This window comes from Pristiophorus japonicus, chromosome 17, assembly GCF_044704955.1.
Source record: "Pristiophorus japonicus isolate sPriJap1 chromosome 17, sPriJap1.hap1, whole genome shotgun sequence".
Taxonomy (NCBI): domain Eukaryota; kingdom Metazoa; phylum Chordata; class Chondrichthyes; family Pristiophoridae; genus Pristiophorus; species Pristiophorus japonicus.
In genome coordinates, this window is record NC_091993.1 from 18,266,048 (window position 1) to 18,278,574 (window position 12,527).

Here is a 12,527-nt window from a genome sequence, read left to right on the forward strand (position 1 = left end):
CATGTGCAACTGTTTTTTTTTAGGATTTAAATCAATACCTGCAGATGTAGTCATCATTGCCCGGCCAAAGAACGTGACTGTTATAGCGGGTCAGACTGCCATTATGGAGTGCATGGCATATGCTGATCCAACACCGTTTGTTTCTTGGATTCGGCAGGGTGAGTTAAGTCAAGTCAGCTCGTGAAGTGAGTTGAGGCTATGCTTAAGGCAACTGCGTTTACCAATAGAGCAGTACATCTTAGTTGCAACAAGGAGAGGGGCAGACACAATTTATATCAACATTTTTGGTTTCCACAACCCATCACCTTTAAGTACCATTCCAATTCCAGTTCAAGATTTGTTTTCTTCTTCCTATTCCAGTCCCATCAGACTTGCAAGAGTTAAAATGGATGTTTAAAAATAATGTACTGACCAATTTGTAGTTGTGCTATCTTGTTTCATTCAGACCAGTTTACTGTAAAAAATCATTAATGATGAAAACTACCATCTGAATTTCTAAGAACTTTATTTCCTGTTTTTGAATGCAGAATGGCAATGCACCAACGCTCGGCCTCAGAAGTAGAGTGGGAAAGTATACTGTCAGCTTGACTCTGATAGCAATCGCACCGCTGGGTTAGAAGGTCATAAATAAGTTCAAGCCCCATTGTAGGATTTGAGCATATAACCTTGGCTGACACTTCAGTATAGTACCGAGGAGGGATTGCTAGACTGTCACATGCACTGCCTTTTGGATGAGAGATTAAACCAAATCCCCTTTCACCTGTTCAGGTGGACAAAGACGATCAGGGGCAATTCCTGATGCCCTGGTCAATATTTATCCCTCAGATAGCACCACCAAAACAGATTAATTGGTCATTTGTCTCATTACTATACGTTGGACCTTGCTATGTGCAAATGAACTGCTTTGTTTGCATGCATAACAAAAGTGACTATACTTCCAAAGTAATTCATTGGCTGTGACTTGTTTCCTGCATTACAACAATACCTACACTCAAAGCACTTAATTGGCTGTAAAGTACTTTGAGACATCTGGTGGTCGTGAAAGGCGCTATATAAATCCAAGTCTTTTTATATGAAAGATGTTTTATAAATGCAAATTTGTATTCTTTACTAAGATCGAGGGGTAGCGTTCTAAATTTTTTCTAGGATACTGAAACGGTGGTGTTATGTTCAGACCGCACATGAAGTACTATGTAAAAAGAAAGACTTGCATTTATATAGCGCCTTTCACGACCACCGGACATCCCAAAGTGCTTTACAGCCAATGAAGTACTTTTTGAAGTATAGTCACTGCTGTAATGTAAAAAACACGGCAGCCAATTTGCACTCAGCAAATCTCCACAAACAGCAATGTGATAATGACCAGATAAGCAGTTTTTTGTTATGTTGATTGAGGGATAAATATTGGCCAGGACAACGGGGATAACACCCCTGCTTTTCTTCGAAATAGTGCCATGAGATCTTTTGCCCTGAGATGGAAGACGGGGCCTCGGTTTAACGTCTCATCTGAAAGATGGCACCTCCAATACTGCAGCACTCTCTCTTCTACACTGGAGTGTCAGCCTACGTTTTTGCACTCAAGTCTCGAGTGGGACTTGAATCCACAACCTTCTGAGTCAGGTGAGGGTGCAACCAACTGAGCCACTGGCTGATGCATGTACAGGTCTGGTTGCCATGACTCAAGGGTCACTAGGTCTTAGAGACAGTTTAGAGGGGAGCAATGCGGCTGATCTCTGGTGATAGAGGATTGCGCTGCAAAGAACTACATAATAAGGTAGGGCTTTTCAACCACCGACAATCTCCGGTTGGACCTTGTAGGTGTACATATGATACTTAATGGAATAGTGAAAGTTGACTTAGAATAGTTCAGAAATGCTGGGGCAGCAGGGCACAAGAGCAGATACTGGGTTGTGAAGGGAACATTTGGGACAAACACCTAAAGCGCCTTCTCTACACAGGTGATCAATAGTGTTGGATGTCAGGAAGGATAGTTGAGGCTAAAACACTGGGCTTGGTTTAGAAATGGCTGAATCTGTGATGGAAGGACAGTTGAGATGGTATTTTGCAAAGATGAGATCAAATAAGTTGAAGGGCCTAAATTACCGTTAGTCTCATGGTGCTATTTTTTTTGCGGTAAATGGTAATAGTCTTCCATATATTGTGCAACCCCATCCACCACCTCAAACATTCACTCCTTCCGCCATTAGCGTATTGTGGTTGCAGTGTGTACCATCTACAAGATGCACTGCAGCAACTACCAAGGCTTCTTCGGCAGCACTTCCCAAACCCGTGACCTCTGGCACCTAGAAGAACAAGGGCAGCAGGCGCATGGGAGCACCACCTCCTCCATGTTCCCCTCCAAGTCATAAACCATCCTGACTTGGAAGTACATTGCCATTCCTTCATCGTCGCTGAGTCAAAATCCTGGAACACTTTCCCTAACAGCTCTGGGAGTACCTTCACCACAAGGACTGCAGTGGTTCAAGAAGGTGGCTCACCACCATCTTCTCAAGGGTAATTTGGGATGGGCAATAAATGCTGGTCTTGCCAGCGACGCTCACATCCCAGGAACGAATTAAAAAAAAAAAAAAAAAAATTTTTTTACAAGCCTCCCCCATGACTTTGAATTGATTAGTTTTCTAACTTTTAGTGCATTGGTTGCACTGGTGTAAAAGGCACAACTGAAACTTTTATGCTATTTAGCAAAATTGGGATTACACTAGTGCTTTGCAGATAGGAAAACATTGCAATCTTAAGGTTGAATTTTCCAGTATGAGGAGGGCATCTTCATTCAAAGATTGAGATAGAATCTTCTGTGGACCTTTTTATGAACCTGTTTAAAGCTTTTGTGAAGCTGACATGCCCATCAAGCTGTCTGCACTGTTCTGTTCATGGGAACCTGCCATACACTGAGTGGAATTATAAGGAGCTGTGTGTAGCTCTCTTAATTCGCAATGTTACTAAAGAGTGTTCTCTACATCAGTGAGTTTCAAGCATTTCTGTGTTCGTGATCTCCTTGTAAATGCTGACACTCCCAAGAAGCCCATGCAATTATTGACATGCTTTCAGGGAGCCAAAAGCAATTGTATTAGTGTCCCAAGTCAACAAATACAGAATACTCAAGATATGGTAGCAAAACTTGAACTGAAATGAGAATGGTGCTTTGAATAATAGACACACACATACGCAGCAGAAAATGTGCAGTAATTTATAGTGTTGCACTTCTGAGTTTTTGCCAGAGGAGAGTGCTGGAGTAATGATGGTGCTCTCTTGGGACCTCCAGTGGCAGAAACTATGCATTGCTTAGTGTTGGGTAGATTTATGTTTTGCCTCAGTGCTGGGACATTTCTCTCTGCGCCCATCATCTATTTTGCAGGGAAAAACATCTTCTTACGTAACATTAATTTGGCTGAAGGTTGACCTGATTGTACAAAAGGTATTACCAAGTCAGTTCCTGACTTGTAAAATAATGTCGCATGCGGCAGGGCTGCTAGTAAATGTGTACTTCTCAGCAACCCTTAAAAAGAGGAGCATATTTGTCTCTGGCTTGCTGACGGGTAATATTTTTCAGAATTTGACAGTTAAAACAGGTGTGCATGCCATACTGATTTGTGAAGAATCGTGCACAAATACAAATGAGTTTTGGATGTATTGGTGCAATATATGCAGCAAGAGCACTCTGCATTGTATTTTAATGTATAATTTGAAAGCACACATAATATGGATGCAAGTGCAGCTTTTATATAGAGGAAATAGTTTCCCTTTTGCAACTGGCATGAGTCAAGATATGATCTACAAGTAGACCTGTATAAGTAGAGATAACTTCTGATTGAAACTGCTGGTAACTCTGAGGAATTCTGTATTTCCTGGTCCAGCCATCTTCTGAAATAGTTCAAGACTTCGATATGAAACTTGTACCTTAAGATTAAGTAATGTGATGGTGTGTTCGATATTGGAGAATCATAGAATGATAGAATCATAGAAATTTACAGCACAGAAGGAGGCCATTTTGGCCCATCGTGTCCCCGCCGGCCGACCAAGTGCTATCCAGCCTAATCCCACTTTCCAGCTCTTGGTCCATAGCCCTGTAGGTTACGGCACTTTTAAGTGCACATCCAAGTATCTTTTAAATGTGGTGAGGATTTCTGCCTCTACTACCCTTTCAGGCAGTGAGTTCCAGATCCCCACCAATCTGAAATTTCCCCTCGTATCTCCTCTATACCTCCCCCCAATTACTTTAAATCTATGCCCCCTGGTTGTTGACCCCTCTGCCAAGGGGAACGGGTCCTTCCTATCCACTCATAATTTTATACACCTCAATCAGGTCTCCCCTCAGCCTCCTCTGTTCCAAAGAAAACACCCAGCATCTCTAATCTTTCCTCATAGCCAAAATTCTCAAGTCCAGGCAACATTCTTGAAAATCTCCTCTGCACCCTTTCCAGTGCAATCACATCTTTCCTGTAATGTGACCAGAACAGTACTCCAGCTGAGGCCTAACCAGTGTTTTATACAGTTCAGGCATAACCTCCTTGCTCTTGTATTCCATGCCTTGACTTACAAAGGCAAGTATTCCATGTGCCTTCTTAACCACTTTATCTTCCTGGCCTGCTACCTTCAGGGATCTATGGACCTGCACTCCAAGGGTCCCTTTGTTCCTCTACACTTTTCAGTATTGTACCATTTAATGTGTATTCCCTTGCCTTGTTCGACCTTACACTTATCCAGATTGAATTCCATTTGCCACTGTTCTGCCCACCTGACCAGTACATTGATATCTTCCTGCAGTCTGCAGCTTTCTTCTTCATTATCAACCACACAGCCTATTTTACTGTCATCTACAAACTTCTTAATCATACCCCCAGCATTTAAGTCCAAAGCATTCATATATACCACAAAAAGCAAGGGACCCAGCACTGAGCCCTGCGGAACCCCACTGAATACAGCCTTCCAGTCACAAAAACACCCATCAACCATTACCCTTTGCTTCCTGCCTCCAGGCCAATTTTGGATCCAACTTGCCACTTTGCCTTGGATTCCATGGGCCAGTCTGCCATGTGGGACCTTATCAAAAGCTTTGCTAAAATCCATATACACTACATCATACGCACTGTCCTCATCGACCCTCCTGGTTACCTCCTCGAAAAATTCAATTAAGTTAGTCAGACATGACCTTCCCTTGACAAATCCATGCTGACTGTCCTCGATTAATCCATGTCTTTCCAAATGAAGATTTATCCTGTCCCAAGGGAGTTTTTCCAATAATTTTCCCACCACCAAAGTTAGGCTGACTGGCCTGTAATTACTCGGTCTATCCCTTTCTCCTTTTTTTAAACAAAGGTACAACATTAGCAGTACTCTGGCACCGCACCTGTAGCCAGAGAGGATTGGAAAATGATGGTCAGAGTCTCTGCTATTTCCTCTTTTGCTTCTCTTAACAGCTTGGGATACATTTCATCCGGGCCTGGAGATTTATCCACTTTCAAAGATGCTAATCCCCTTAATAGTTCCTCTCTCTCTATATTTATCTCATCTAATATTTTACACTCCTCCTCCCTCATTGCAGAGTCTGCATCTCTTTTGTGAAAACAGATGTAAAGTATTAAGAATCCTACCCACATCTTCCACCTCCACACACAGATTTCCTTTATGGTCTCTAATAGGCCCCACTCTTTCTCTAGTTATCATCTTGTTCTTAATGTATTTATAAAACATCTTTGGGTTTTCCCTGATTTTACTTGCCAACATTCTTTCATGCTCTCTGCTTTCCTGATATCTTTTTCAATTACACCCTTGCACTTCTTATACTCCGAAAGTTTCTGCAGTGTTGAGTTCCCAGTATCTCTCATAAGCTTACCTTTTTTATCTTTATCTTACCGTGTATGTCCCTTGAAATCCAGGGGGCTCTAGATTTGTTAGACCCCACCCTTTTTTGTTTAAAGGGAACATACTTGCTCTGTACCCTCAGGATCTCCTCCTTGAATTCCTCCCACTGCTCTAACACTGATTTACCATCAAGTAACCACTTCCAGTCCATTTTGCTCAGCAAAATTGGCTTTATCCCAATTTGGAACTTTTATTCCTGGTCCCCCTTTGTCCTTTTCCATAACTACCCTAAATGTTACTGAATTATGATCACTAGCACCAAAATGCTCTCCCACTGATAACTGTTCCACCTGCCCCTCTTCATTCCCCAAAACCAAGTCCAGAATCGTCTCCTCCCTTGTTGGGCTTATTACAAACTGGCTAAAGAAGTTCTCCTGAATGCATTTTAGGAATTCCACACCCTCTGTACCATTCAGACTACCTTTTTCCCAGTTAATATTAGGGTAGTTGAAATTCCCCACTATTACAACTCTATAGTTTTTGCATTTCGCGACAGTTGCCCCACTCATTTGTTCTTCTATCTCCCTTTGACTGCTGGGGGTCCAGTAGTGTGATCGCCCCTTTTTTGTTCTTTAATTCAACCCATATGGCCTCGTTTGATGACCCGTCTAACATATCATCTCTTCTCACAGCTGTAATTGTTTCTTTAATCAATACTGCGACCCCCCCCCCCCCACTCCTTTTTTACCCCACTCTCCATCCCGTCTGAAAACCCTGTAACCAGGAATGTTGAGCTGCCATACCTGCCCTTCTTTCAGCCATGTCTCGGTAATAGCTATAATATCGTACTCCCAAGTGTCAATCTGTGCTCTCCGCTCATCTGCCTTATTTCCTATATGCCTTTTATTGAAGTATATACCACTTAGTATTGCCAAACTCCCCTGTTGTTTGTTTTCCAACCCTTGTTTCCTCTGTCTTCCAAATTCACTTTCTACTTTTACTTCTCTGCTACCCAATTCCAGCTTTGCTTCTCTCCCCACTGAATCTATTCTCCGGTTCCCATCCCCCTGCCAAGCTAGTTTAAACCCTCCCCAACAGCACTAGCAAAATCTCCTGCAAGGATACTGGTCCTGGCTCTGTTGAGGTGCAACCCGCCTGGCTTGTACAGGTCCCACCACCCCAGAAATGGTCCCAATGTCTCAGGAATCTAAAGCCCTCCTGACTCTGCACCATCTCTCCAACCACGTAGTCATCTTCTCTCTCCTCCTATTTCTGTACTCACTAGCACATGGCATCGGCAGTAACTGGAGATTACTACCTTTGAGGTCCTGCTTTTTAATTTCTCTCCTAGCTCCCTAAACTCTACCTGCAGGATCTCATCTCACTTCCTCTGTCATTGGTACCGATATGGACCATGATCTCTGGCTGTTCTCCCTCTTCCCCCCACCCCCCCAAGAATGTCTTGCAGCCGCTCAGTGACATCCTTGACCCCTGGCACCAGGGAGGCAACATACCATCCTGCAGTCACGTCTGCGGCCACAGAAATGCTTGCCTGCTCCCTTGACTATTGAATCCTCTACCACTATTGCTCGTCCATTTTTCTCCCCCCTCCCCCCCCCAAAGCAGCTGAGCCACCCATGGTGCCGTGGACTTGGTTCTGGCTGCACTCCCCAGAGGCACCATCGCCCTCACCCGCACTCAGAACAGATTACTGGTTGGAGAGCGAGATGGACTCGGTGGCGGGGTGGGGGGGGGTGGGCGCTCCTGTACTTACCTGCCTAGTACTTCTCCTCTATCTGGTGGTCACCCACTTCCTCTCTGCCTGCACATTCTTAAGCTGCGGGGTGACTACCTCCTGAAACGTGCTATCTACGAAATTCTCAGTCTCGTGGATGCATCGCAATGACTCCAGCCGCCCCTCAAGCTCTGAAACACGGGGCTCGAGTTGCTGCGAAGCATTCAGGACTTTCCACATGCCACAGGATGTGCAATCCACGGGACTGAGCTGCCCTGCCATGCTTCTAGTTAATAGACTCGAACTAAACTAAGCAGAAATAAACTCTAAAAGTTAGCAAAACACACCCGGCAACTACTCAGCAATCAGCTGATTTAATTAGAGATATTTTAGATTAGAAATATTACTTATCTATGTTTACTTTTTTCATTGATTTTAATGTTCCCCCACTTCTCCGAATTGCCACTCTTCCCAAATAAACCACTCTGCTTAAGTCCACTCCGTTTAAGACCTCTCTGTGCAGACCACATGGCAATGTTACAGTAATTTTCAACAATTTTTCATTGCCTACATAAGTTACTGCAGTCCAAAAGTAAGTAATTGTGTGAAGTATTCTGTGCTTTGACTACTGTTGGCTGTTGCTTGTAAAGTAAGCTGTTCAATGAACTGCTCCTTTTTATGTAACTGACATTTTTCACCTTTTGCTTTATGTGCAGATGGTAAACACATTGCTACAGATGTCATGGTAGTTGGAAGGACAAACCTTATGATTGCTCACACACAACCATACCATTCTGGTGTGTATGTCTGCCGTGCCAATAAACCCCGGACCCGACACTTTGCCACTGCTGCTGCCGAGCTGCGAGTGCTAGGTGCGTCGTGTTTCCATTTGCATGCTAGAATAATTTGTGATGTACAATTTCAATTACAGTTCCAACATCTCAAATCCGGCAACCTCGGGAGCGAGATCGTGCCGATTTTCGGATTTTTCTGGATTTCGAACAAGAAAATCAAGAGAGTATGTATGCTACCAAGACAGACAAAGTACTAATGGTGATGTGGGTCGGGTCGGACCGGGTCGAGGGTCATTTGGCAAGGCTTGGACCGATCACACACACCATTTAAAATATAGCGGCAAAGCCGATAACTAGTCTGGTCCGCCGGTTTTGGACAATAATTCCGGATTTTATTACACTGAATATCAAATGGGATTTTCTCAAATATCCGATTTTCGGATAGCTGGATTTGAGACGTTGTACCTGTATATGAAATGCAAAAGCAATGCCAGCCCATATTCAAGTGCATGCATGTTGCTGTATGTAATTGTACATGTTGTGTTTAAAAGAAAACTCTTATTTTAGTTTTCAAAATGGGCTGTATCTGTAACAAAGGATATAAAAATGAATTGTAAAATTTAACGTGTGTAAGAGCTGGACTATTTGTCGTAATAAATGTTACTGAAAGCTACAATCACATTTTCTTTAACAAGATAAATATAACTTAACCTTCCTATTTTCTTCAATGATTCCGCACATTGAATGAAGTTTTGATTTAGTTCTCCTTTATAATTTTTGGGGTTTTGGAAATTTTATAAGGATCGTTTTTGTGGATCTTGGATGGCCGCAGTGTCTCTGACATGTCAAATTAAAAAATTTTGAAAGGAGAAGTTTCTGAAATTCCATTTTTCTTTTCCAGCCCCACCAATGATTACACATTTTCCTGAGACAATCTCCCGGATTCGAGCCAGCACTGCCAGATTTGTCTGTAAAGCTGAAGGCGAACCAACCCCTAGAATTCGCTGGCTGAAAAATGGAGAGGATATCATGCCCAATGGCCGTGTGAAAATCCAACACCGTGGCAGTTTAGTGATCAATCAGATCGGACTGGAGGATGCTGCTTACTACCAGTGTATTGCCGAGAACAGTCTTGGAATGGCATGCTCTATAGCCAAACTTGCTGTGACAGTTCGAGAGGGTCTGCCCAGCGCTCCCAAAAGTGTGTCTGCCACTCCTTTATCAAGTACTGCAGTACTGCTATCCTGGGAGCGCCCAGAATACAACAGTGAGCAGATTATTGGATTCTCCCTTCACTATCAAAAGGCAGTGGGTAGGTGCTCAAAATTAGTTTCATCTTCGTGCAGAGTGATAGAACTAACTTTTCCGGAGCCTGCAAATAAGCAGTGCTTCAACAATCGCTCTTCTGGGTGATTTTGAAAAAGAGAAGAAAAAAAAGAAAGACTTGCATTTATATAGCGCCTTTCACAACCACCGGACATCTCAAGGCACTTTACAGCCAATGAAGTGCTTTTGGAGTGTAGTCACTGTTGGAATGTAGGCAACACGGCAGTCAACTTGGGCACAGCAAACTCTCTCAAACAGCAGTGTGATAATGACCAGATAAACTCTTTGCTATATTGATTGAGGGATAAATATTGGCCAGGGCACCAGGGATAACTTCTTTGCTCTTCTTCAAAATAGTGCCATGGGATTTTTTGCGTCCACCTGAGAGGGCAGACGGGGCCTCGGTTTAATGCCTCATCCAAAAGATGGCACCTCCAACAGTGCAGCATTCCCTCAGCACTGCACTGGAGTGTCAACCTAGATTTCTGTGCTCAAGTCCCTGGAGTGGGCCTTGAACCCACAACCTTTGACTCAGAGGCGAATGGGCTACCCACTGAACCACAGCTGACTGGTTTGGATGCTGGTGCAAAACTGAGGTGTATATAGTATGTTTTTCAGGTAGATGGTCAGACACACGGTGCTGTTAGTTTCTCTAAATAGCCAGTTAGATCTGTAGTTGGATTATTTCAGTTTTGATCAGAGTGATGCTGATGGGAAATTCTTTGATGCCGGGAGAATAAAATAGAACAAAAGTTTTCAAACTTGGGGAGATCTGCTAAGCAGCTTCTTCATTTAAACTGAAGTGGTGCTTGGAATAAATTATATTGCTATGTCCGAATAAACAGTCTGCTTGGTGTGGTAGTAACTAACTACTTTTATTTCCACTCTCCAGAATATACCTGTCAAATAACAAAAGTAATGGAAGTGTAATTACTGCAATGTGTTTGCTCACATCAAGGGGCCATCTAGTGTCCAGTTAACAATATGCAAGTGTCATCCATATCAATATTCATGCTGAAACTCTGTTCGATATCGATGTTTTGGAATTCAGAGCATGTAGTGCTATAGGAATCATAAGAAAGCTGATCATTTTGGTATCTGCCATGCTGGTTTGAAACCAATAAAACCTGATCATGTATGATAACTGTACTAATACTGTAAAGTGACTGGTTGAAATCTGCAAAAGTAAACAGTGCCAATACAATTAAAAGGAAATGCTGAAAGAAAAATTGTCTTTTTGGAAATTAAAAAATCTTTAGCAGCAAATGTAATGTTATGATGAAGTCAATCATCAACAGGGTACATATGCTGAAAAATTAGATCAACTAAGTGACATGCAACGAAGACTTCCTTAGAATTCCCTTCACAGAATCCTCGCACTGCTGTTCAGTGTGCTTAACACTCTGTATAAGGTTTATGTATTTCACAGATTTGTGCTAAATTAAATCACAGCCTGACCCTTTCGAGCAGTTCAAAAGCAAATCAATAGTACAGCTTATTTGTGTTGTAGTATATGCTGCTGTTCTTCATTGATCAGCTCAGCTCCTAGTTATTTGATCTTTTTCTGCAGGTACAAACAATGTTGAATACCAGTTTGCAGTGAATAATGATACTACAGAGCTTCAAGTGAAAGACTTGCAACCAAACACTAATTACACCTTTTACGTTGTTGCTTACTCCCAACTTGGTGCCAGTAGGACTTCACATTCCGTCATTGTGGAAACTATGGAAGACGGTAAGGACTGTGGGTGTTGTATTTGTTTTGTTTCTTTAAAAATCATTAACATCTGTGGAAATCCATCAGTGTGATCCTGTCAGGATGTAGGAAAGTGCATCTTCCATTAGCTGCGTATAGGTTTTTTATATCCGATTCATGATGAGGCTTTTTCTTTATTGAATATGCAAGTCTTCCTATTCAAATGCACATTGGTTAAATGAGTATAGAATCATACAAATTACAGAGCAGGTGGTGACCATTTGGCCCTTTGCACCGGTGCCTTTAAGTACTGCTAATTCACTACTTACCATATTCTGTGAGGGACCTAAGTAAATAGTTAACAGTTAGAGGTCTTTAAAATTACGAAAGATTTTTATAGAGTCGATAAACATAGAAAATAGGTGCAGGAGCAAGCCATTCGGCCCTTCGAACCTGCACCACCATTCAATATGATCATGCAACTTCAGTACCCCACTCCTGCTTTCTTTCCATACCCCCTGATCCCGTAAGGGACACACACAACTCCCTTTTGAATATATCTAACGAACTGGCCTGAACAACTTTCTGTGGTAGAGAATTCCACAGGTTCACAATTCTCTGAGTGAAGAAGTTTCTCCCCATCTTGGTCCTAAATGGCATACCCCTTATCCTTGGACTGTGACCCCTGGTTCTGGACTTCCCCAACATCGGGAAGGTTCTTCCTGCATCTAACCTGCCCAGCCCCATCAGAATTTTATATGTTTCTATGAGATCCCATAGAGAGAATGTGTCCACTTGTGAGGAAGAGCATAACTAGAGGCCATCAATATAAGATAGTCACCAAGAAATCAAATAGGGAATTCAGAAGAAACTTCTTTACCCAAAGAGTGGTGAGAATGTGGAACTCGCTACCGCAAGGAGTGGTTGAAGCGAATAGTATAGATGCATTTAAGGGGAGGCTAGACAAGCATATGTGGGAGACGAGAATAGTGTTAGGTTATAGACGATTTAGATGAGGAAAGACTGGAGGAGGCTCGAGTGGAGCATAAATGCCGACATGTACTGGTTGGGCTGAATAGCCTGTAAATCTGTCGTATATCCTATGTAACACATTTGGTGTGAAATGGAGGAGATAATGGACAGTGTGTGAAAC

General features: G+C 42.6%; 1 protein-coding gene across 3 annotated transcripts in view; it reads left to right on the forward strand.

Annotated features, from left to right (window-relative positions):
* The window catches only part of igdcc4 (immunoglobulin superfamily, DCC subclass, member 4), a 137,391-nt gene that overhangs the window by 76,300 nt on the left and 48,564 nt on the right, over positions 1-12,527 (forward strand). For 2 of the 3 annotated variants that reach the window (XM_070858444.1, XM_070858446.1), the window contains 4 exons: positions 24-158; positions 8,275-8,430; positions 9,254-9,664; positions 11,249-11,413. In XM_070858444.1, the coding sequence (XP_070714545.1) occupies positions 24-158; positions 8,275-8,430; positions 9,254-9,664; positions 11,249-11,413 (867 nt within the window). The remainder of the gene's footprint in view (positions 1-23; positions 159-8,274; positions 8,431-9,253; positions 9,665-11,248; positions 11,414-12,527) is intronic. The other variant, XM_070858445.1, reaches the window with a different exon arrangement.